This window comes from Dryas octopetala, chromosome 8, assembly GCF_963921425.1.
Source record: "Dryas octopetala chromosome 8, drDryOcto1.1, whole genome shotgun sequence".
In the NCBI taxonomy this organism is placed as follows: domain Eukaryota; kingdom Viridiplantae; phylum Streptophyta; class Magnoliopsida; order Rosales; family Rosaceae; genus Dryas; species Dryas octopetala.
In genome coordinates, this window is record NC_141373.1 from 6641429 (window position 1) to 6665716 (window position 24288).

The 24288-nt window shown below is 34.8% G+C and overlaps 3 protein-coding genes across 3 annotated transcripts; 1 reads left to right on the top strand and 2 right to left on the bottom strand.

The window, feature by feature from the left end:
* Positions 1-2053: 2053 nt before the first annotated feature.
* Positions 2054-7710, bottom strand: LOC147276598 (RING/U-box superfamily protein). Its single transcript, XM_086254018.1, has 9 exons — positions 7513-7710; positions 7113-7193; positions 6475-6595; positions 6236-6330; positions 5582-5653; positions 3845-4129; positions 3563-3671; positions 2924-3110; positions 2054-2305 (listed from the first exon to the last, which is right to left on the bottom strand). Exons 1-9 carry the CDS (start codon positions 7534-7536, stop codon positions 2218-2220), a joined length of 1062 nt encoding a protein of 353 aa, XP_086110144.1. The 5' UTR covers positions 7537-7710; the 3' UTR covers positions 2054-2217.
* Positions 7711-8755: 1045 nt separating this feature from the next.
* LOC147276599 (mitotic checkpoint protein BUB3.2) lies at positions 8756-12140 on the top strand. Its single transcript, XM_086254403.1, has 9 exons — positions 8756-9191; positions 9269-9399; positions 9510-9592; positions 9918-10184; positions 10452-10527; positions 10749-10829; positions 11442-11520; positions 11612-11712; positions 11795-12140. The coding sequence occupies exons 1-9, from the start codon at positions 9072-9074 to the stop codon at positions 11880-11882; spliced, it is 1026 nt and encodes a 341-aa protein (XP_086110529.1). The 5' UTR covers positions 8756-9071; the 3' UTR covers positions 11883-12140.
* Positions 12141-12477: 337 nt separating this feature from the next.
* Positions 12478-16420, bottom strand: CLPR1 (CLP protease proteolytic subunit 1). Its single transcript, XM_086253657.1, has 9 exons — positions 16087-16420; positions 14749-14864; positions 14407-14610; positions 14175-14279; positions 13974-14036; positions 13415-13526; positions 13158-13219; positions 12896-13078; positions 12478-12812 (listed from the first exon to the last, which is right to left on the bottom strand). The coding sequence occupies exons 1-9, from the start codon at positions 16334-16336 to the stop codon at positions 12726-12728; spliced, it is 1182 nt and encodes a 393-aa protein (XP_086109783.1). The 5' UTR covers positions 16337-16420; the 3' UTR covers positions 12478-12725.
* Between the last annotated feature and the right edge of the window lie 7868 nt (positions 16421-24288).

The window sequence follows — 24288 nt, forward strand, 5'->3', positions numbered from 1 at the left end:
ATAAAATATATAGAATGTAACGCAAGAATTTTATGATGTACTCCTACGTGAATAAAATATTAAAATTATTTCTAAAGAAAGCTTCAAGCCTTCAAGTGGGGATGTCAACATTTAAGAAAAATGAAAATATTATACCTTCAGCCTACAATTTTGTTATCAAAATTGTTCAGTTTTTTACTTCATTTCAAATATCATTTCTGCAAAAAAATTTCAAATCATAAATTATTTAGTCATTTGATTATCATCAACATCATTTTAATTTTATCTGACAAACTAAAGAAATTAAAATATCCAACCTAAAACCAATTGGTAAAGAGTGGAGAAGTCCAAGACCTTATATGTATCTTTATATCTATTATGTAAGGCATAACTCTCAACAAAGATTGTGTTGGATCCTTAAAAGGGACACAATTTAAATGATCAAACAATTATTGATTAATTTTTTACATAAATAATCCTTAAATAATGATCTAAATAATTGATTGTTATGAGATTGCCCCATAAAGGATGTTCTCATTTTTCTTGAAAGCATGACATCCTCTCTAAAACTTGCTAATTATTCCTAATCCGTTTGAACCGCCCAATTAAAAAAAAGAAAAGAGAAAAATGATAATTGTAATCCAATTTTAAAGATAATATGCTGGCAAAGAATGATACTGGACTTAATTAAGAGTTGATTCACTTCCAAGCCTGAAATCGCTTTAATTAATCTTTTTCCCCTCCTCCAGAATAAAAAAATTCTTTTTCTTTTTATAAAAGAAGATTAAGAAGACAATAAGAAAACAGCTATCATAAAAACAAATGAAGTTTAAAATAAAATTATAAATCTTTGTTATATCTACGGACCCTTGCTCCAGTCTTTTTCATATGTCACTTACATCGTGACAAGCTCTAAGCATTATGTAATCAAAGGATAATTTTATTATTATGCCAAAAACTACAGAAAGAATCATAAGAAAAATAATAATTGCTGGCACAGTGTACTTTCTTGGATCATTGTGTACAACTGCCAGCTGAAGAAACAATATACTCGCAAAGTCGCAAGTACTGTTGCTTTTAATTCTTTTTTTGCTTTGTTTATTACAAGCATATAATTATTAGTTGATGTGGAGTGGATCCTAAATTCACCTTAATCAACCATTATCAAAAGTTCAAATGTAAGCCCTTGGGACTAGTTTAAATAGTAGGGGTGGGTGAAGTAATGGGTTCGATTAAGATAGGTTTATGATTCGATTCCTTCTAATATAACAAAAAAAACAAAAGTTTACTGTATCTATATCCGTGACATAGTGACTATTGTTAACATTTTTTTTTTCTGATCAGGACTATTGTTAACATATGATGGCCGTGTTTACTGTATCTATATCCGTGATTGACATTTTTCTGTCTTAGCCCAAGAAGCATATATGAGAAAAATTAGCTGAAGAATCGAAGCCATTTGATAACTTTTCCTTTTTGTACTTTTTATTTTGTGAGCAATGCTACATTTACCAAATCTGTTCACTAAATGAAATGATATTTTATTTATTTAAATATAGACTCACTTTGCGCATTATTTTCCTTATTTAATTCTAACACGATTTGATGGAAATAGCATTTTCCTTATTTTGTATTCTCAAATCTCAACATGTTTTCTTTTTAGAATGGTTCATTTCAATCATGGATTATTTATTGATTAGGCTTGGCTTTCCTATACCGCTCTTCACTTGTGAGTTTTGAACAACCCAAGAGGAGCCAGGCCCATTATTCTTTTTGTAGGTGTGAGTGAGTGACTACTGAGGGAAACAAAGCACAAATTGCACGATCACCCTAACTTCTTAGAAAGGATACGAAGATTGTACTTGATATACATGAGTAACACTTCCATTTTGGTGAACCATAAAACGTGTCCATCAATTATAAAATTTCACATAGTATTTCAAGCCTATGTGAAATATGTCACTTTCACAAAATTCATATCAGTTTTTAAGGCGATAAAGAGGTCATTGCCAAAAGAGATTTTTTTTGTTGATACATGGGTAAAAGCAACAAGAACTCAAAATGATCAATCAGAGAGAAAAAAATAAAAATAAATAAATAAATAGCCAAACTAGTACTATATTTATCAACTTTATTATCCAAAAAAAGAGTTATAGGGGTCGGTCAACCCCATTGCCCCCACAATGTCTTCACCACTGAAGATACCATCACCTGAATTCCACCACACACCATATATAATTACTGCTGCTCAGCCTCGGGCATCTCCTCATCAAAACCCCGTTGCACTAATCTGTAATACAAAATACCCATGGTTGCCATGCATGCCCTGCACAAGATTGTAAAATAGTTACATTAGTACGGTGCATCTTGCTTTATATCTCCTACATTCCTTTTTATTTGTTTGTCAGAATATATGCTTGTTTTATAAGCTTTTTCTCTTTAGGCAGAAATTCAGTAAGCATAATGAGTAAGGATTATGCTTCAGTTTCGGTCTCTAAATAGAGGTTGGATAGCCAACATACTCGCATTTAAGGTGCTCTATTAGCATCCACAATCAAAAGGAAATATACTTTTCTTCTATGATCCCACAATTTATACTTGCAAGTAGATAATATAATCAGCAGGTACAAGAAAGCAAGATCCAGAAGATCAGTGGTTTAAATTGTCCATGAGAATTTAACCTCCAATAACATGGGCAAGCATGGCATTTATGCTAATTGCATGGCACATATAACAAATGACCCACCTTCCTTACCCGCCCAAAGCAGATCTCATATGGTAATCCAATAAGTTAAGAAGTAGCAAAGCACTCATCAGTTTTCCCACCCTCCCATCTTTTCCTTTTTTAAATTCTGGGTCTCTTGTTTTCTACTTTCTTAGCCCACAAGGATACATAAAAGATAAAGATAGCAATTAATTAAGGAAGAGGGTATGCAGACATTACATGATTGCTATAACAAGAAGGATTTTTCTCGGATCCATCCTCGACGATCTTTGATGTCGGACACGACCTTCTGGTACATCATTTGCATTTAATGAATCTTTCCGCTGGGGTGCAGTCACTGGTAAAGTTGGCAATGCACTTGACCAGAATGGAAGCAATGCTCTGAGAAACTTATGTTGGAATGGGCCTACAATTAAAAACCCCAAAAAATGAGACCAGAGCATGCACTGAATATAACCCCACAAAATTGCATTGCATAAAATCTATGGTTGATAAAGGACCACAGTGCTTCAGTTTCTTTTAGAAATCAAAAAACAAAACATAAAACATAAAAAGCACGAGAATAAAAAATAAAATAAAAAAAAGACCAAATTTAAACGATTGGAAAAGTAAGGACAAAAATGATATTTTGGCCAAACTTGAAGGACCAAAAGTCCATTTTTGCCTGTTTGAATTATAGCTGAAACAGTTAGGACCAATTCAGAAAATATAATTGATTTGTAATTAATCAATCCTTTCATGGATGATAAAAGGACCACTTGCTATATTGCAAATTTAATTAACAATGGCATAATAAAGAAAATCATAACTTGAAAATTCACATAGAGAGGGAGAGAGAAAGAAAGAGTTTCTACTTACCCCTTCGTGAATACTTTTTACGATTCCCATCTTCATCATCTGCATAATACGAAATTTCAGAATTTTGACGCTCAACTTGGAATGCACCCTTGCGTGTTGTAGCACCATGCTAGTCATTGCAACAAAATGGAATCATGAAACAATAAAAAAAACCATAAGAAAATATATAAAGACACACAAAAACAAGCACAAGCCAGTCTGAAGTGACACATATATGGGAGGTAGGGAATAAGTTCACTAAATATCTAATTATTCTGTAAATAACAGGAAAAATCCTCTTACACCAACAGGGCTTGAGCCTTTTATAAAATTCCCTGCTGAACTAGGACCTTCTATCTCCACTATGTCTGTCACTGGAAGTATAGAAGATCCTGCTCCAGTTGTAGCTGAGAAATCGATTATGTTAGTTTCATCTTTTAACACAGAGGATGATGAGCTTGCATTATTCTCCCTGCCTCCATTCGAAGATACAAGTGGATCTGAGGAAAATGCAGGAGGAGGACTGCGGGACTCCGTTGATGACAATGAAACTGGATGATTTCCAAACAAGTTCTTTTCCAAGCCAGTCTGCATAACAGCAGACAGATCTGTTCAAATCTAACTGTAATAAATGAGACAGACAAAGGCGACAATTGCAACACTTATGTAAGGAATCCCTCCAACTTAGTACAACAGACAAATCACAAATGTACAAATACCAAACTATTCATCCATTAATGCAGTGTAAGGAAGCAGCCTTCTATAGATATTTGGCCAAAAATAATAGACATTAATATGAATCAGAAATGCAGCCATGCATTTTGTTTACCATGTAGTTATGCTTAGTGCTTACCATGGTTGACACACATAGACCTGCAGATACACGCAGATAAAGGGTACTCGCTTCCTAGCGAAGAGGTAGTAGTAGTATTACTGCGTAGTATCCCTAATTTCTTCTGGATCCACTGTTTGCATCAGTGTCGGTATAAAACTCCGAAAGAAAACATTATCTATCTATACTATAAATAAAGGAGGGTATGTGTTAAAACATTACCTAGAAAAAGATAACCTTGATAAATTTTTTTTTTTTTGGCCATTACCCTTGATAAATTATTAAGGTCCTCTGATATCCAAATTTTTTATACAGTGGGTCTTAAAAAGCATGTAAATCAAACATTATATTATATAGTGAATGCTTAAACACAAATTGTAGTTTATCAAATAGTTGTGGTTCAAAAGAAAGTAAAATGAGTAATTTTGGTTAATCTATTAGTTATCACTCCCACTTTAACTATCCGAATCGAATCAATATAGAAAATATAACCATTTGTAAACTTTGAAATTTATATAACTATCCATCCATTTATTACTACTTTGAGTAATACATTCATATTTTATATCAGCATGAAAAATAAAATACAATACTTGATAATATAATTAATTTACAAGGAGTATTATAATTCATCGTCATTGTAAAATATTAATATGTCAACACCCTTGCAATTAATTGTATTAATATCATTTTCAAGAGTTTTTTCTCTTTATTCTAAACTATGGTACAGGTGCAAGGCACATGTTGATACGCTACTCATTACACCCTTCTAACATAATTAACAATATACATCCAATGCTGTTGTGTGACATAGGACAATACATCTGCAATCATGCAACTCCAACATATGGGAACTAGTAAAGGGAACGTCATGCTAGTGTTCAAATTCCTAAACATATGAACGCTAAACAGCAGGTTTCAGTCAATAGCAGAGTGAATTGACCATTTAATCCAACACAAAGTGGTAGAAAAGATTATCAGAGCCCTTACATGTTCCCAAAGTTTCAAGAAAATCAGATAATGCCTAGTATTTAAAAAGGCCTAAACAGCTAACCATAAAAGCTACAGTTACACTAAGATTAAGCGAATCATGTTACACTGACAAGGAGATTCTATGATGCAACACATCAACTAAGTGAAGCAATTTTAATCAAGTTGACATTAGAAAACTTTTTTATGATAATCTAAGAGTCAAGACTGAGCCTTGCCTGCATGATAGCTTCCTTCAACTTTGAATGAAGGCGGGATGCTGAATCTTTCACATTCTTGGGAGGCCATATCTGCACCAATAGAGAACCATGTGAAAACAAACCACTCTATAAAACTAACATACCAGAACAAACTTCTAAATAAACATACTGAACAATATTCTAATTTTAATAGATCAAGACAATGCCACAAGAAGATAGCACATGAGAATACTATACTAGTCATGGATAAAGAGGTCATTTAAGCCTTATTTGAAAGTCTACACCAGCCTGGTCGTGAGAGAATAAAAAGGGTTGAACCTCAATGCAGTTCTGATAAGAACAGTCTGAACATACCAAAATAATGTCACCTCTAACTTCTGACACAAATCTATCATGATACATGGTTTCGTGGACCCAGAATTTTTTATATTAGTTTCTAATACTTGAGGTTACTTCTACAACACAATTCTATCTTTCCATGCTCATAATCTTTAAAGTGCTTGTATATAATTTAACACCCTAGTAACAAGTAATAAAAAAATGAAAGATATCAAATATTATGTATAAGACTGCAATTCTTTCCTACTTAGCAAATGAAAGAAAAAAATGCAATTTCCCCCGTCCAACTATACAAGTAAGCATAAATCCAGAGACGCTGTAAGCAAATCTTACCGATGTGGAACATGAAGGACAAACATATCCAGCCGGTGCAGTATGCGAAGGGAAACTCTTGATATGTGAAACCAGGCAACTTGTATGTATAACATCTATATTAAAATATTAAAAAAAATAAAAAAAAGATAAATGTGTATTATGATGTGTAGTATGAGTTCAACAATTTCTTTATCATTTCAAATTGATAAAATATTAAAATATGCAAGTTGCAGTAACTATATCAAAAAATCACATACGCAAGCAACCCAGCCGAATCGTTTGAGAGCCAGTCCCCTCATCAAGCTCAACCTGACAGCAGCAGCATTTTGGAGGCCATTCATACTCTCCATCTATTACCCATTCCGAGTAAGTACGAATCTACAGGAGATGGCAAGATAAACAAAGGTCAGTCCCCAAAAGTCCTTCCGAATATTTCAAATGTATAACATATTAAACTCTGAACTTAGTGAATGCTAAAAAAACTGGCAACGACCCCCCATCTCCAGTAGCACTGGAGCCAAGACCAAGGGTGTATATGTGATATCTAGCTCTACCACACCAACCTAGGCCTGAAAAGATATTAAACTACTTAAAAGTGGCCAAAAACGGGTCAAACAAATTTCATTTTCACATTCAATTAAAGTTTATATATTTGAACCAATACATCTTTTAAATCTTAATATATCACCATGCTAAAATGGGTTGAACCCCATTCAGCCCCATGATTATTTCATAAGTCCAATTCAACCCCATGAATACTGGCACTGTGATTATATATTTTTTTTTTTGGCCGGGACACTGATTATAATTAAATCAACAAAAAATCAACAATCCATTCCATCCAGTGAAGCCTAAGAATTACAACACAAAATTGACCAGAAAACAAATACTTTACCACGCATATTTGGTGCTCGGGAGAACAGATGCATTCTCCACAGACTGGAACCTTGTGGACGAAGCAATACAGCTTAGTAGCCTGAAATACAAAAAGCCCCAATGTCCCATCAGCCTTGGAATTTATTCAATCAGCTCAAGAATTTCAAAATGAACTAAAACCATGAAGCTCAAACATTAATCTGAACATTTTTCCAATCTGCTTGACAAATGCGGATACTGAAAAACCAATTCGCAATCTCAAAGATCGCCTCAGTTTCAAAATCATAAATCCGATCCGATCTGAGACTTAAGCTACCAAATCACGCATTGAATCCGTAATTCGAATCAGACAATAAAAAACTGAAATTCTACGGCAGCAGTGATGAAGATGATGAGAGAGAGAGAGAAGGGAGAGGTACCTTGCGGCATTTGCAGACCACCATTGCATGAGCTGAGTGAGCAGTCGATGGGGTTTACGATTCACGGACGGAGGTTTTATTTACTGATAATCACAGATTTGCAGAATTTGGCATCAGCCTCAGCTCACAGGCCTTAACTCATAACAGATCCGTTTTCAGTTTTCCTTATTTTTCTTTTTCTTTTTCTTCTGTTTTTTTTTTCTCCGTAAATTCATTAATCAAGTAACGTCGTGTGTCTTCGAGTGTTTAGTAATTGGATGGTGGGCCGGATCACCTGGCCCATGAAATTTAATGGGTGAGCGGTGAAAAATTGATAATCACACGTTCACACTAGAGAAGAACTCACGTGCCCCTATCAGTGGTATCCCCTCACTTTTTCTCTCTTTATCTCTCTCTTTCTCTTGTTCTCTTTTTTTCTCTCTTCCTCCCTTTCTCTAAGTAGGATACCACCTGTCATTATCACGAAGATAAGTAAGTTATTCTCATTACACCAAAAGCAACAAGCACATGTTTGGCTGATTAGTGACACTTTTACCCCTTAAAAGCGAGTCACACGCATAAAATTTGATAAAAATTCGAATAAATTGACGAATAAGACTGAAGTGAGTAATAACATCGAAAAACCTCAAGTGAGACTATTTTACAGCTATTTCTATAATTAAGCCTCAAACTATAACCTCGTACTTACCCAAAAATGGTCCTCGTAGTACAACATCACACAAGTAGAAGGTTAGTATTGCTAAAATTGAAATTACAAAGACAAAAGGGAAAAAAAAAAACAATTTTAATCCTTGTGTTTTAGCCTAAAAACATATTTGTCTTTGTGTTTTCAAAATTTTACAATTGGTCCTTGTGTTTTATAATGTTTGCAATTTTATGACATTTTATAATCAACTTTAAATTTTTTTCTCAAATTAAAACTAATAACTTATTTAGACTCACAAGTTTTAATAAAAAATGACAAAAAATATTGTATGCAATCTTCAATTTCATTTTTAATCAAAAATTGAAATTTTTAATTTATTAAAATTATCCTCATATTACAAATAATATAAAATATATAAACCAAATATGGAGTTTTGAAACTAGATGAACCAAATCGGTTTTTGAGATAAAGTCATAAAACACAGCCACTCAGGGACCAAAAACCTTTTTTTCCCAAGACAAAACTGAAATCCCCCCAAACAAATCACACAACAACAAAGCCCAAGCCCAAGCCCAGGAGCAGCCCAACGGCCCCAACCCAGTAGGGCTGTCAACGAAGGGAGAGTGAGACTGTGAGACTGTGAGAAGGGTGAGGAGGGTGAGCTCCAATCTCCATGGCCCTCATTTGAATTTGAAAGTTGAAACGTTTGGAGTTTTGGATCACAACACAACACCATTGTACCCTTCGTTTATCTTCTTTTGTCCCATTTTTCAAATCACCTTCCCTCCCTCTTCGTTCTCTCTCATCACATCGCAGCAGCTCAGCTCAGCTCCCTCTCTCACTCAAGATTCAAAACCCTAATAACAGCCACTCTCTCTCACTCACTCACTGCGCCCAGCCAACCAATCCCGCCATGACAGCTGTCCCTCCGCCGGCCCCGGGCCGCGAGCTCTCCAGCCCCCCCTCCGATGGCATCTCCAACCTCCGCTTCTCCAACCACAGCGATCACCTGCTCGTCTCCTCTTGGGACAAGGTACGCCCTCGCCCCCCATCCCTCGCCACGTGTACTCTCTCTCTCTCTCTCTAATCCCTCTCTCTCTCATTATGCAGACCGTCCGATTGTACGACGCCAGCGCCAATGTGCTGCGCGGAGAGTTCAAGCACGGCGGCCCCGTCCTCGACTGTTGCTTCCACGACGACTCCTCCGGCTTCAGCGCCAGTGCCGACAACACTGTCAGGCGGTAAAACCCCAAACCCTTAATTTTCTGTTTGGTTGCTCAGAGAGTGCAGAGACACATAACCCATTTCTTAATTTCTTATGCTTTTTTTTTTGTCTATTTCAATGTTCCAGGCTCGTTTTCAGCTCCAACAAGGAAGACATTTTGGGAAGGCATGACGCCCCAGTGCGTTGTGTTGAGTACTCTTATGCAGCTGGTGGGTTTTCCAGATTACCCATTTCTACATTAAAAAACGTTTCTAATCTAAGCTTCAATGTTTTAAGTTTGTTCATTGAAATTCGCATCTGGGTTGCTCAAATATTATAGAATGCTTTGTTGTGTGTAAGTTGCTTGGAGTTTGAAATTTATATTGACAATGTACCCGACCTTAAATCATGTTCCTTACACTGTTATAATGCTGATGCTATAATTGGTATTTTCAGTGATCACATTTATATAAGTTCAAATGCTGCCAATTTGTTTCCTTTTACTGGAAGATTCCCAATTTGTAACCTACCTGCTTCTTGTGTTAATTCTATCAGGGCAGTTGATCACTGGTAGTTGGGATAAAACAATCAAGTGTTGGGACCCTAGAGGTGCAAGCGGACAGGAGCGTACTCTTGTTGGGACGTACCTGCAACCCGAGCGTGTTTATTCTCTCTCACTTGTTGGGAATCATTTAGTGGTAGCAACTGCAGGAAGGCATGTCAATGTCTATGATTTGAGAAATATGTCGCAACCTGAGCAACGAAGAGAATCTTCATTGAAATATCAAACTCGATGTGTGCGTTGTTATCCTAATGGAACAGGTATTTTTTTCAGCTTTTCAGTTTCTGGACTCTATCTTGCAAACTTTTTCTTTTACGTACTTGGTACTTTATGATTGTCAAAGATATAATCATGTGGTTTTCTGGCTAACCACAAGAAAAAACTTTTTCCTTGGCTTTACTGTTTTAAGTGTTAAAAATATAATTTTGAAATCATGACAGGGTTATGAAACTTAGAATTGGTTTTATGAATTTCATGCATCCTTGCTGTTGGTTCTTTCAGGTTTTATTTGATGTTACTTTTTGCAGGTTATGCTCTGAGTTCTGTTGAAGGACGGGTTGCGATGGAGTTTTTCGATCTCTCGGAGGCTAGTCAGGCCAAAAAGTATGTACCGAGCTCTTAGTGAGCAACATGAAATACTCAAATTTGTGCTTTATTGATTCGTATTTGCTATTTCATGGCCTTCTATCTTTTGGTTTTCTTTAAAATAGGCTGGGAAATCTAAGATGCCACTCCCCACCAAAAAAAGAAATTAACTGACAAAAGTGTGCTCTGTGCAAATAGTCTTCATCCTTCATTTGTTAATGGTATCAAACTTGGTGCAGATATGCATTTAAGTGTCATAGAAAATCAGAGGCAGGAAGGGACATTGTCTATCCAGTAAATGCAATTGCATTTCACCCCATGTAAGTTATCTTTATCCCCATAAAATATGATGTGTATCGAACTTTTGATTCTCTGATTTATGAAATTCATTAAAAGATAGGCCATCTATGAGTTTTCTGTTGAAAGAATCTTGTGATTACAATAGTTACCATGGTGAATATCATAGTAGTCGATTTAGTTTATGGCTTTTTCTTCAGTTGAATGGTTCAAGAATGGAGCTCATACATATATTGAGGCAAATAAGGGTCTGAATTGTTCGTGCAATATGTGAGATTTTATGGCTCATATTAATCAGCATCAGTTAGATATTCTAGTACATTATTGACTGACTGTGGCAACCTATTGTGATGAGTTGAAATGAGTGGCCATCTTAGAAATTGGCACATGCTTTTTGCTTGTATGAGAGTTGGGATTATAATATTTATAAGTTTATAACTGAACATAGCATGATTGTATTTGAACATTACACTGTGCTGATTACACTTTTTGAGTTAGATACAATTGAATCCAACATTGTTCTTGAACAGAGGATGAATGTCACGTTAACAAATTGAGTTTTAAAATAGTGAAACTAGCAGTGTCTTTCTACTCCATGTGCATATTATGAGTTCATTTCTGAAATTCAACTGCAGCTATGGTACATTTGCTACTGGAGGTTGTGATGGCTATGTGAACGTATGGGATGGGAACAACAAGAAGAGGTTATATCAGGTAATCGTTTGCCTTTGGTGACACTAGTGTCTTGATTCCCCCATGGAGAAATTAGCATATGATAAATTTGTCAATATGCTCTTATGTGCAGTACTCAAAGTACCCAACAAGCATCGCGGCACTTTCATTTAGCCGAGATGGGCGGCTATTGGCTGTGGGTTCGAGTTACACGTTTGAAGAGGGAGATAAACCGTAAGGACCTTTCTTTATCTTCTTCTCTTTCAATTGATCCATACAACCATCCATCTAATGTTATTATCTGTTCATCTTGCAGTCATGAGCCAGATGCCATCTTTATTCGCAGTGTAAATGAGATTGAGGTGAAGCCAAAGCCAAAAGTGTACCCAAATCCACCTGCGTAGTTTAAGTTATAGAATTGTACCTTTTGTCTTAGTTACTGTGGTCTACTTATTATATGTAAAGAACTGCAGCCAGTGCATGAGATTTGGGCCATCCATCTAAAACTTACGCTGTTAGAAACTATATTGCTTTTGTAATGCAACCATTAAGTATTCATTTACATAGAAAGCGTCTTTGAACAAGCAGTTTGTTTGTATCATCCTTTGGTAAATCTCATATTCTCGGCGGCATATCCCTAGAGCCCCTTTAAATGAAGTCACCCCTTGAGAGCCGTTTCTTTCCCCAGCAGTTTTAAAATGAACAGCTGAGTCCAGCGATTACAAGTCTGTGTCTAAATGGACTAGATTTTAATCAAAATCAGATGTAATTAATCAAATTCTAACCTCTTCTTGTTTTTCAGAAGAGGTTATATCAGATTGCATCTGAAAAATCAGATTGCAACTTCAGATTATGATTTGAATCTGATAATTGGTTAGCAAATCAAATATATATTAGAGCTAATTCAATTTTAATTGGATTCATTTACGGGTTTGTGTAGTCAGTAGTCACAAATAGAAAATACAAGGCGTTTAATACCCATAAAGAAAAGGTGAGAAATTATCTAAAAACTTGTGGTTCTATAAGCTTCTTTTTCTGGACAACATCCGTAAGCTACTATTTAACATAAAGCTTTTTCAAAACTAACCACATATACAGCGTCGGAAGTATCCCAAAATGGGACGTTATCAATGTCTTCAGCCAAAACCCCAAACGTAGGCACCGCCTCCAAGGCACTAGATTGGAAGAGAAGAGAAGACCAGCTCAAATCTTCCTTAGTGTATCTTTGCAGTGCTATTGCCTTGCAATCACCTAAATCCGGATGGAGCTGCCTGTGGACCGCCTGCTCCTGCTCTCCTTGTAGCTCTTGATTGAGCAAGCATCTCATCGTAATTCTGATCAAAGAAATTCTCTTTTACAATTTCACACAGGCATTGTGCAACAGAAAGATTGATAAATTGTATTGAGAGGAACTTACCCGTTTCTCAAATGCAGCATCCCGCGAATCAATTATCTTGTCTACAATCCCGTATGCTATGGCTTCCTGTGCTTGAAAATATTTAGGCCGTTGAATGTCTTTAGCAATTTCTTCCTTGGTTTTCCCTGTTCCTTTTGCGAGCAGCTCAATGTAATACTCGGTGTTCGCATCCAGTTCCTTGGCCTGATAGAAGTTCGTGCAGAAGCTGTGAGATAGAGAAAGACAGAGGAGGGAGGGGGGAGGGGGAGGTGTGAGAAGATACCTTAATCCACATGTCAATGACTGACCCACTTGACCTGCTGACCTTTGGCAGATATAATTTTGCTGCAATTCAATATAATTACAGCTATCAGAAAGTATAGAACAATGCTTAGATCTAAACAACATTATAGTAAGCTGCATGGTTGAGTTCATTGAGCACAATGGATGGACAAAATAGCACCCTCTTTAGTCTTTACTGCTTCCCAGATTGCATGATAATTTTTCAAAAGTATGCTAAATTTCAAGATGAAATCATACTGGAGGAATTTGGCTGTACTGCACGAAAACCCCTTGCTCCAAGTGAGAGAAGAAGTGCTGCTTGACCATATGCCATGCCACAATTCACTGTATACACATCGGATTTGACATACTACATGCAGACATACACATATAAATGAAGAGCAGGTCAAGTGGCAGGCTTAAAATTGGTAAACTAACCCAGCTAGGTCTATTTCAATGGAAATGATTCAATAATGATATAACAAACTATGTATTGATATGGAAATGAGTTCTATAAATTATTCAAAAAATGTCATCATACTATATAATGGGCATATATGATCTACAATGAAAATAACAATTTTACTTCGTTCTCTAATCTACATTTATAAATAGATGCAAAAGAATACGTTACAGTTGATAATAACAAACTACGTATTGATATGGAAATGAGTTCTGTAAATTATTCAAAAAATGTCATCATACTATATAATGGGCATATATGATCTACAATGAAAATAACAATTTTACTTCGTTCTCTAATCTACATTTATAAATAGATGCAAAAGAATACGTTACAGTTGATAATAATACTCACCTTCATCATATCAGCTATGGCATATGCCTCAGTTTCAGATCCAACACTCTCCATCTTCTCATTCTAAATAGCATCAACCAAATTAATACAGATAGGTAATGCTTCAAATAATGAATATTATTGGAGGAAACCTTGAAGTTATATTTCACTCATCATTATTAAGTAAATTGAATTGAAATTACTAGTACTTCCAACACTAACCTGTGTCCCAGACGAATTTATGTACAAATATATAGGCTTAGAAGGGTTATCATAATCCAACCACATAAACTGAGCAACAAGAAGCTCAGTTACTGCTGGTACAATCTACAGAAATCAGGTAAAAAGACAAATGCCGAGTCAGAACAAACTTAATGGATAGACCATAAAGAGAGAAATTAAAATGATTCATCTTGCTGCCAGGAATCTAATGAAATAAAGTATAAGGTCTTACTGGCATGCCCAAATAGCATATCCGAGCATCTAAGAGTAAGGAAGGCAGATCTGGAGGAGCAGTTCGGGGTCTCCCATATCCTCTTGCACCTCCACGATACATGCTCACACTCATACTATATTTTGAAGGGCCCTTTTCATCCATGCCTGACATACTCCACATCCCTCCATGATTCAAATAATTGTTGGCAGACGAGATGCTTTCCTGTGAAAGTGTTTTTTTATAACAAGAAAATGTCTGGTTAAATGAATTTATCACATTAAATTTAGGTTTAATTGAAATCAACTTAGTACTTATATCATCACTAAGACGCTTAGAAAATGATTGGAGTCTCTATAAAACCTCTGTAACACTTTCTGACTGACGTCGGGCAGGATTATCTTCTGTCATGAACATGTCCATTTGGGAAGGACTAAGGCCATACAGATACTGGGGCACATTCTTGAAATTATCCATCACTACAAAGGAGAAGAGTAGAGGAAAGGTAAGTAGGAAATTCAATTTATTTTGCTTCTGGATATAGTTGATATTCCAAGTTTCTTTGGAAATTCATTGAAACTTTAACATCAGCAGATTCAAGTCATCATATAAAATGCAATTCTCCTAAAAGCAAAGATAATGATTTTTGAAGTGGGGGGTGGTCATTGTAAATGAGCATATGGAAGCATTGCAATCAAATTCAAATATTAGTAATATCAGGAGAATCACTTCCAATCCAAATATCAATGATTATGGTATCCTTAAAAACCTTGATATATGATCTATTGACTCACATCGAAAAAATAGAACATCCAGGTCTAATATATGAGCTATTAGGCACCTGTCCCATGCAAACCGGTTTTGCAAGGGTAAGTTCTGCCCATGAGCTCTTACTCTTAGCCATCATTATCAGAGCATGAAATGGATGACCTAAGGGCTAGTGGTAAGTCAATGGTTACGATAATCTTGATCAACATATATCATAAATTATGCAGACTACCATCAACCAAAACGTAGAAATTCCTCAAGGATGCGCTTTTCTTAGCTTTTCCAACCAACTTATGGCCAGTTTACATTCTCCTTTCAACATAAAAACAGAGCATGACTAATCTAGTTCCCCAGCCAGTCTCTTCTCTTATATGCACTGGCATGCCTGATAATAATAAATAAAAACAAAATGAAAATGCCTTGTGTCCTTTTTGGCTCTTTTCCACAACCACATCCCTTCCAGGCTAGCTCACCATAACAGCTTTAAAAATTTTCTCAAAAAACTCACAAAAACTGAGCATAAATTTGACACTGGAAAACCACCGCTAATAACTTCCTTAAAAGCAACATGATGACACGACTTCATTAATCATAAACAACATTGAAGAACAAAAGAAAGAAATAAAAAAACAGCACGAAAATATGAGCTCAATGTTGTTTTAGTTTCCAAATAATCATAAACATTTACATGCACCACCAAAAAGCTTTACTACCCTCAAACAATAAAACTCATTTTCCCCTAAAATTTCAATTTTGTGTCTTTTCTGACCTTTCTCTGCAGCAACCCAATTGAAACCTCCCAACCCATAACAGATATTTGATCGAATATGACTAAAACAGATTACAAATACACACTTAAAATAAAACCAGAAGAGATGGGCATCTCTGGAAATCAACAAAGAAGAAAGAGAGCAGAGGGTTGTGGAAACTCACATCCATCTTTGAGATTCTCTTGCCTGAACTGCTTGGGAACGTTGTCCGAAGAAGCTTTAGCAGACGCAGACGTGAAGCGTCTTTGAGCTGCGACCCTTCTTGAAGAGAGAGGTGGAGCAGCGAAGATCTTGGTGCCATGAAGGAAGGTATTTGGGATCCCAGTACTGAAGGGACCTCCTTGACGAGCTTGAGAACTGTCTAAGGCTGTTGAGGGGGGAGCTGAGAGAGGACAAAGCAGAGAAGCTGCCATGGAGAGAGAGATTTCTGGGTTCTGGGTATTGATTGATTCCTCAAAGCTCGCAGAGTGTGAAGCAAATGGGCCAAGAAGAGGTAGAGAGGAGGTTGTGGTTTTGGTGCGTACATGTGAGATAGGTGATGCTCCACCGAGTCGATGATCCATGGGCAAACGGGTACGGGTCGGTCCAATTTTTGGAGTTTGGGCTTAAATATAGAAGGGTCCAGCCCATGAGGGTTTCAACAATTTGAGCTTCCTTAGCATACATTAAAAGTCCATAATTCAAACAAGAGGGGATGAGTGAATGAGATGGGTTGATGGGTACTTTGGAAGTGAGGAATTTTAATTGGGTTCACAATTGGGCCGATGCGCTCCAACAAAGGTAATTATCTCCCATTGTATTAAACCCTTTAAACACATATGATTTAAATTTTTAAACAATATTGGATCTTAAATCCAATTTGAATTAACAATTGGTCAATTGGTACTCGTAGAGGTACCAAATTCAAAAAATAATGATGATGCAACTTATGACTTGTAACCTAAACTTATAGTTTATAGTTTGATACTCGTGAGTCGTGACTCATAATTCACAACTAATGGCTCGAGATTGACCAATACTGAGCCAACAATTGAAACTTGTTACTTGTGTGATTGTGTCAAGTCTGAGGAGTAGTTGAAATGGTGAACACCAATATCAATGTAAGGCTAACATTGAGGATTTGTCAAATTCATATATATATAATTTAAAAAGATATAAGAATTAACTTTTTATGAGGTTAATGATCATTTAGTCTAATGAATGACACCTAATTTCTATTTGTCAGAGAAAGATCATGGACGACAGTTGATTAATTCATTAAAAAAAAAAAAAAAACCTTTAGTCATAAGTGTAAAGAATAAGTAATTTGTTTTAGAGTTAGAAGTCTCTCTCATCATATTCATATAAAAAGTGTACAATAAATTCTTGATCAATCATTCAATATAAAGGAGGAGATCGCAAACAGCACTTTCGTAGGTCTTCCTCAAAAATCTAATTAGATTGTTAATTTATATACCAGTGTAGAATATTGTGCTTGTATAATTATTAAAAAAGCTTTAGCAACAAAATTAGGGTACCGTATTGAAGAAAACAAATCTCAATCATCCCTTTGTGACTTTGGGTCCATTAGTTTCTTTAACCTCAATTAATTATTTGATATTTAATTTCTCCCAATATCTCAATTAAGTGACACAAGAAATTACTTTTAAAAATGTGCTAATGATTATCTCATTCTTATTTAAATACTGTCTTCATATTAATATAACCACAACGCTGCAAAAGAATTTTTTCGTTTGAAAAGAAAAAGTCATGTTTGTATGATTTGTTCATAAAGAAGTCATGTTTGTATGTGAACACCTTTCAATAGTAAAGATCGTTACTTATTTAAAATACTATTTTTATCATCGTACTATTAATTGTGATTTAGTATAAAATTAATTAAATACATGTGACATGTGTATCATATAGTCACTTTTTTAATATAATACCTAGTGTCAAGACACTTTTTCTATTTTGTAGAGAACTCTTAATTTTGCTATACGTGAATCTTTGGTTTAAAAAAAAAAAAATTACGTTAAATAATATTAATAGTTTTAGCCACAAATGAATAAAATCTTAAAATATAGTTGAGTATGATATTTGTTGGGTTATTTTTTACTATTTTACATTTTAGTATATTAGGTTGTTTTGTTTAAAGTTTTTAACAAGTGGTATTTGAAGGAATTATGAAAGTTTCACTAAATTGGGCTATTCTTTTTATATATATAGAAGATTAGACTTCTATTTTTTTAATCTAAAAATGAGATATTTGAACTAGGGACCTCTCCAACATTGTGGAGAAAAATATCACTAGACCACAAGTGTTTTTTTTTTTTTCTTTTTTTGAGAACCACTAGAACACAAGTTAATTGGTGAAGATTAGACATTCTTAGATGTCAAAATAAAAATATTTTATTTTATTTCAACCAAACCAAAGAAGTCTCAAGTTCGAATACTCCAGTTCTCAAAATAAAAAAGGTAAAAATATTTGAGTTGGACCTAAACTTATTTGGATTTGGCATCTCCAAATTTAAACCTACCCACTCAAATCCCTCAATCCAAAACACAGCCTTGAGATTTTTTTGGGTGTTCATTTAGCCCAACTATCCATATTCCCTTATGCTCTAGTCGAACCAAAACCAGCCCATCTCTAGTAAGGCTGTTGGCCAGCCCAAGCCAGAGCCCAACTTAGACAAATTACAGGCTTCATAAACTAAAAACTAAACCTTCATCATATATACTTTGCTATTTCGAGCCCAATCATGATGTGAATTGGAGACCCTATTCAATCAAATCATGCCTTTTCAAATTCTTTTTTTGACCAATATGCCTTTTCAAATTCTAAAAGGCTGGAACTTGGATGTTACTTACAAAGATCTGTTAAGTCAACTGTCAATATGTTATAGGCTTATAGCTAGTTTCTTCCTCAGTTTCTTGAAGTTTCCAATTCATTTCCATACATGGACATTAAGACAAGGCAAAAATAACTAAGATGAAACTTATATTAGCTGGCCAAAACCCTACAAGTTTTAAAACGATGGAAGTGATCATGATTATGTGAGGCATGACTTCAGCTTAGCCTTAATTACTTGTACCTTCTTTCACTTCATTCACATTACATAGAATATATTAAAGTATCAAAGGTACTGTAGTCCAAACTTGTAAGGTAGCGTTTGTTGTGTAGTGTGCCAAAGTTTGACGCCATCCACTAATCAATCTATGACTGACGACCAAGTTACGTACCTCTCCGTGTCTTAATTTCCTTCTGTTTGTTGTGATTCTATTGGCTTAACACCACTAGTTTAGTTAAATATATCTAATGTCCATTGCCCTCCTCTAACATCAGAAAGATTTTTTGGTGTAACGATACACCACCACGTGGTATAATAAGTATATGTGTCATAATATGAGTGAATATTATTAATATTATATCCTAGAAGAGATAAACGTCTAACAATATTCTTACACGTTGGATTGAATACACTACGTGACAGTGTATCGATTTAGTTCAATTCGGTTCGGATTAATTGGCTGACTGAATCAACCAAAAAATGCTCATTTAAAAGAATTTCAATTATGTTCAAACTAATTAAACTGGTTCGAAAATTGTTCATCTAAAAATAGTTAACTTCATTTTAATATAACATAACAGAAATGAAACTTACTTATACAAATAGATCTCCCTCTATTTTATTAGAGAACGAAAGTTGAACACTCATGCATTAGATAAGCACTAATCTTACACCTAAGAATTTCATTGCATCACTTTTTGCCCACAAAGCATGAGTTTGAACCACTAGCGTCTTGGAGAGTGGATGCTGATCAACTATGAGAAGAAACACAGGTGGCAGTGTGGCCTCACAGCGATGTATCAGCAGCCTCCACGTGGCATATTCTAAGAGACTCCCAAACGATGGACGGCTTGATGGGGTTATTCTCCAAGTTTCCAACTGTTTGTCGGTTATCCAAATTTCCAAACATGTGAACGTAGCCTAATACGAGTCGACTACACAAGCTGCTGCTACGTGTCCATCAGTAAGAGAGAAAAAGAGAGAAGCGCGTTTGCGTGTCGTATGCTTGACGGTTAGTTGCGCGTCGGTGAAGCCAACTCAAGTCCACTCTGCCTTCTTCACTACTAAGCTCACTCGATACTGTTACTGGTCTGACGCAAATGCCCATGCCATTACAGACGGGAAAAAGGTTACATTACTTTATCAGTAGTGCTACATATACCACATTTTTATACCATAATTTCATACCACCTTATGTGGTAACTTACATGGCATTCATACATTGGATACTAAAAAATAAAAATAAAAACCCAAAAAAGAAAAGAAAAACTTTGTCCAATAAAGTAATAACACGTCATATGGTATAAGAATGTGGTATAAGAATGTAGTAAATATAGCATTATTCTTACTTTATCTATTTTTTATGGAGTAATGCTACACTTACCACATTTTTATACCACAATTTCATACTACTTTACATGGCATTCATACATTGGACACTAAATAAAAAAATAAAACCTAAAAAAGAAAAAAGAAATACTCTTCCAGTAAAATAATAACACATCAGGTGAGATACAAATGTGAGAAAAAAAATGTAGGACAACTAACATTTTTGATTTTTTATGTATAGAGTATTTTAAAAATTAATAATTATCATAAAACTCGACATAACCTAAAAAAAAAAAAATCACTTCCCGAATGTGTGTACCATAAAAGAGGTGGTGATAAATGTGTTAAATTATTAAAAAAAATTTAAAATAACACATATATGAAATACATAGTCTAACATAATTTATTCAATTTACGCTATGTTTACTAAATTATATTTGATTTTCACTAAGGGCGATCTTGAGATTCTAGGGCTCAAGACAAATTATAAAAATGGCACCCTCGATCGTACACAATTTAAATTTTTTTGGATAAGTAACTAAAATCGCCATAATATATAAAAGATCAATAAATTTAGGGCCTTAAATATTTGGTGATTGCCTAATTTACTTACCCCAAGAGCAGCCCTAGTTCTTTTTATTTTTTGGTGGGATGACGGGCTTCAACAACCCTAGTTTTCACTAGTGAATAAAGATTACAATACATTGAGAGAGGGGCATGCCAAAGCTCATACGAGAGAATGTGGAGAGAGCTCCTAAAGGAGAAATCTCAAGACTAGGGTAACTCTCATTACTCCGTCTATAAAAATGTGAATGACCTTATTTATAAAAGTGGGTAGGGTAACTCTCTTTATAATTTATTAATGTGGGATAAAAAAGAATCAAGTCAATAATATGGCATAAACAATATGTATACGAAACATCCTCATAATTTAATTTATAAATAAATAATAAATATAATAAATAGATGAAAATAAACAGCTCAATCATATAGGAAAGTGGCTTGAAGTAGCCATGGCCATATGGCCCATATCAAATGGTAAAAGCGTTTACTTTAAACATTGAATTCAAATTCAATGTTTCTGATAAGAAAATTAGGAAAGGAAAAGGAGAATTCAATGTCTAGTCTTTAAGGATGAAAAATTGGGAGGGCAATTTGGTAAGTTGGTGGTGTAGTGAAGGAGCTTGGACTTTTCTAGAAAACGAGGATAATCATGGGAATGATAAAGCACACGTGGCTAATAATGCATTGTTCCTCGTAAGATTTAGCTGTCTTTCCAGAAGGCCAACCAAACCATAAACTACCAGAGAAGATTTGACCAAAAAAAAAACTACCAGAGAAGAGACAGACAGAACTCACCAAGTCACAGGTTCGAAACCCAGATTAGGAAAGTTAAAAGGTGACAATTGGGACCAATTGGCTTATACATGCGCGTGAAGCGGGTGACCAATCAAATTGTGGGTTGTTCTTTTTGTTTAAAAAAAAATCTATTTTATATATATGACTAGGAAAACAAGTTGCAATAAATGGTATTTTTTTTCATTTATTCACATATGATGATATGAGATTCATGTAAAGTCTATTTATTTTTAACAAATAAGATACCGAAAACAATAAATTAAGATAGACAAATAGGTGACAATTGAGATTTGTTTTGATAAATGTAGCATTATTCCTATATTGTATTTGGATATGTGAAAATAGAAGTAGATTTTTTTTTCTTTGAAGTATTGATTGATTTCAATACTCAAAAAAATCCCAATATTATTATTTTTTATATAGTTATAGAAAGGTATTTATCAAAATATATATATTTAGAGAAAGGAAAAATTAATTGATATGCCTTACAAGCGAATACGATACACATGGTGAGCAAATACGAGGACATGAGAATGGTCAAATGAAAAGTGGGTTGTGGGCATGACCCATTAAACAACTTAAATCTCATTTTCATATTGAGCCAATTAATAAATGATTGGACAAACTTAGGTCAGTGGAAGTAGACCTGGCAATATTCAACCCAACCCAGTAACACAATACGAAATGACACAAAAAATTCAGTGTTCGGATTGAGACTTATTGTGTCATGTTAAAATCGTGTGGACCTGTTAGTCACTCATTAAGTTTTCATGTCATTTTCTTGTTAACCCGCAAAATTCGTTAGTGACCTGTTTAAAAATAAATGTATTTTTTTTTCTTAATAGGTGAAACAAATTATGTTGTATTTGTGTTGCCATTTTTTTCACCCATTGACTTAAGAGGTGTGTCGTGTTCACCTATTAACTTAACAGGTCATGTCGTGTTCATCTGTTAACTTAACAGGTCGTGTCGTGTTCGACTCGAACCCACAAAAAAGACTCGTACGTTACCAGGTCTAGATGGAAGTTAATAGGGGGTTATTGAAAGTTGATAATCTCATGAGTTATGGGAGGAACCCTAAAATAATAAATTGTAAAATCGAAACGCTTAACTCTAGATTCAAAATGACACCAATTTAAACTTAAGCACCATATCAACACATAAAACATTAGAAATGAATCCTATTTTCATTTATAAATAAAAACATTGGCAGATATGCAAACCTTATGCCTAAACAATTAATTCACATATTTCCACTCCAAGGGCTCATTTGGTATTGCTTTTAGAATTATCAAAAGCGCTTTTAAATTAGTAAAAACACTTTTAATAGCGTTTGACAAAAATAAATAGAAGTGCTTCTAAGTTATAAAAGTGCTTTTAAAGGATTTTTTGAGAAGCACCTGTCAGGTGCTTCCTCAAGAAGCACTTTCAAGTGCTTTTGCATGAACAATTTAGAAGTTTTATAAAAATTTATATATGCTTCTTAACATAAGCGCTTCTGATAAAAGCGCTACTAAATAAAAGTGCTTCTAAGAAGCAGTGCCAAACGGGCCCCAAGTTTTAATTAATTAAGTATGAGAGTCCATCCCAAGAGCGTGCCTCTTTAGTTTAGCTTTCTTGAGAGAAGCATATTCTTCTTACGTACGTGTCACTTCGTACGTTTACGTAAAATGTCAAATTAGCTATGTAAATCCATCTTCATTACTAAAGTGATTTTCTTTCCTCTTCCTTTAGTCATGGAAAGTAATAATTCAACGAACTATATAAAAAAGATAATATAATGAAAATCCAATGGGAATGCAAAAATCATTTAATTTCAATCGGATTCATCGGATCATAGAAGATTTTATAAATTTATTAACAAGTAGCAATACACACACTACATGCCGACGGTAATATCCAACCATTAATGCATGTAAGCTCTATCCTGGGACCCACATTCCTTTCCTATTATAAGTTGTTGACGCTTTGTTGACGCTAAAATTTAAGTAAGTAGTTAAAAGTAATTAATATTTAATGTGAGAGTTAAAAGTGTTTTAATCCTTAAGTATCTCAATTATACATTTATCCTAAAACTATTTACTTATTTTTAGGCACATTTAAAATAAATTTTAGCCTTATGAGATTGGATCTAAAATTTTAAGATTTGATTTGGTTGGGTTGCAATATTACTCAAGTAAATTTCTTAGACACAATGATGTCACAACGTGGAATTTTATTCTATTTTTGATAAGCATATTTATGTAGAATTGGATATTGACATAATGGTGTTATTTGGGAAACTAGTCAATACCCATATCGATGACAAGCATATGACTATACTATTAAGTAATTCACTATTGGTACAAGTAATTAGAAGCGTGCATTGCACGCCCCATGACCCAAAGTGGTTGCTAGTTGTAGGTTAAAGAAAGGGCAAGCAGGCGTAGCATAGTTTTGACTTGGAAGAAGTCTTACAAAAACAAAAGCAAAGCTCAGTCAGTCACCGCCTCCCTCCCACCACTCCCACTCCACACCCTATCTTTCTTAGTTGACCGACTTCACTCTCCCCACCAACTCTCCCCCCCAACCCTCCCATATATAAATCAACCTCCTCACTCTCAAAACACATTCATTCACTCACATCC

What these genes read in the sequence shown, in the direction of transcription:
- LOC147276598 (XM_086254018.1), bottom strand. Translation starts at nt 7,536, where the DNA reads ATGGTGGTCTGCAAATGCCGCAAG. An exon ending in TGGTCTGCAAATGCCGCAAG is followed by an intron (nt 7,194 to 7,512) that starts GTACCTCTCCCT and finishes TTTGTATTTCAG; the next exon opens with GCTACTAAGCTGTATTGCTT. An exon ending in TAAAAAGTATTCACGAAGGG is followed by an intron (nt 3,111 to 3,562) that starts GTAAGTAGAAAC and finishes TTTTAATTGTAG; the next exon opens with GCCCATTCCAACATAAGTTT.
- LOC147276599 (XM_086254403.1), top strand. Translation starts at nt 9,072, where the DNA reads ATGACAGCTGTCCCTCCGCCGGCCCCGGGCCGCGAGCTCTCCAGCCCC. An exon ending in GCAATTGCATTTCACCCCAT is followed by an intron (nt 10,830 to 11,441) that starts GTAAGTTATCTT and finishes ATTCAACTGCAG; the next exon opens with CTATGGTACATTTGCTACTG. An exon ending in ACAAGAAGAGGTTATATCAG is followed by an intron (nt 11,521 to 11,611) that starts GTAATCGTTTGC and finishes TCTTATGTGCAG; the next exon opens with TACTCAAAGTACCCAACAAG.
- CLPR1 (XM_086253657.1), bottom strand. Translation starts at nt 16,336, where the DNA reads ATGGCAGCTTCTCTGCTTTGTCCTCTCTCAGCTCCCCCCTCAACAGCC. An exon ending in AGTCAGAAAGTGTTACAGAG is followed by an intron (nt 14,611 to 14,748) that starts GTTTTATAGAGA and finishes ACACTTTCACAG; the next exon opens with GAAAGCATCTCGTCTGCCAA. An exon ending in TAAATTCGTCTGGGACACAG is followed by an intron (nt 14,037 to 14,174) that starts GTTAGTGTTGGA and finishes GATGCTATTTAG; the next exon opens with AATGAGAAGATGGAGAGTGT.